The 1,498-nt window shown below is 35.5% G+C and overlaps 1 protein-coding gene across 1 annotated transcript in view; it reads left to right on the top strand.

Annotated features, from left to right (window-relative positions):
• LOC119593087 (T-cell activation inhibitor, mitochondrial-like) overlaps nt 1-1,498 on the top strand; it is a gene marked incomplete at its 3' end in the record, with an annotated part of 8,492 nt that overhangs the window by 1,560 nt on the left and 5,434 nt on the right. The window contains 1 exon segment of the mRNA XM_037942011.1: nt 1,070-1,335. Coding sequence (XP_037797939.1) covers nt 1,070-1,335 — 266 coding nt within the window.

Genomic DNA, 1,498 nt, shown 5'->3' with positions numbered 1-1,498 from the left:
AACTTTACATTAAACCTTTTACCATTCATATAAAGAGGATACCCTTCATTATGTATTAAAAAGTAAGATGTAGCTACTAAGATTACAACCTCATGCATATGAGGAAAGTAGAACAATATAGTTAATGCAATTTATCTTTGCAATTTATTTGTTATTTATCTTTGACATCAACATATATGGCAAAAGATACTCATTAGTTAGCATTAAAAGTACCAGATTAATAAAACAATATGAGAATAAGTTAGCATGGAATGGAAAGACAACTGACGTGCTTGGAATGTGCAGTATTATTAGAAATTATGTCATAAGTGTGAAAACTGTCATAGCTTGTGATAACCAGTATTATGTGACTTTGAGTTTGATGCAATCTTGTTTCTCAGTTTGTTAGATTGCATGTTCAACAGTAATGAGAAATAAGGAAAGTTTGTTTGTGGTATTCCCTATAGTGATGGAAGGTAAATACTATTACAGCTGTTTGTCGCTGTCCATGTGCCAGTTGCCATGGCCTGTGCTTTAGTCAGATTTCCAGCAATAGCCAACAAACCTCCGCCAAATGATATATTCTGGCATCACAGAGCTTGCAGACCTCTCTGGTAATGTTTTGTCAAATAAGGCACTTGTCTTATCTCTATTTTGCCAGATATTGGGTCTTTGATGAAGCACTGATGGGTGTGAAGTGGGTCGCTATCACTCGATACTGTGCCATTACGGAGCTCTAGGCCTCCTATCACAGATTTGGATAGAACACAACCAGTACAACTATGAAAGAGAAGTTTCTTTCTGAAACTCAACTATGGATTAATTAGAAAGATTTTCTTTAAAGTCAGTGATCTCAACTAAAATAATATATAAGTAGACAAGTGAAAGAGATATGAAATTCAGTCTCTTGTAAGCCCTGATAAGTGAAAGTCTGATAGTGCATTCTTTGTCTTTTTCTTTGCTGAAGTCCAAGAGCATCTAGTATGGAGATAGAATTAAGATTTGAAAAATAAAAGAAAATAAAGAAAATGTTGATTACTGAATCAGTAAAAGAAATTTTTTGTTATCATATATAACTTTTTCCCAACAGGTACGCAAGAACATTTAGATTTGCCCGCAGTTCCACATCTGAAAATAAAAGCTTTTGCCGTTATTTGTCATCAGCTCAAGTGTCGACAGCTTTGCGACCTTTTTATTTTCTCGTTCATCCTGACCTGTTTGGCCAGTTCCCGCGAGCTCAACATATCAACGATGCATCATTGAAGTCTCTTAATTCCCATTTGGATTCCCTTTTGCACCACAAGAAGCCACGGCCAGTTAGCGTACAGTTCTATGTGAAGGACAAAAATGTACAAGGTATTGTGAATTTTGTCTTTTGAATGATATATGGGTTGAGGTGAACCTGTGTGAGATATATGCTTTCATGTTAGCACATACACATACACACAATCAACAGGACATAATGTAATACAAGGCAGGACACCACAATGCAACACTTCATAATAAAGAATAGAACAGG

This window comes from Penaeus monodon, chromosome 31, assembly GCF_015228065.2.
Source record: "Penaeus monodon isolate SGIC_2016 chromosome 31, NSTDA_Pmon_1, whole genome shotgun sequence".
Lineage (NCBI taxonomy): Eukaryota > Metazoa > Arthropoda > Malacostraca > Decapoda > Penaeidae > Penaeus > Penaeus monodon.
This window is presented reverse-complemented; position numbering and strand designations above follow the sequence as displayed.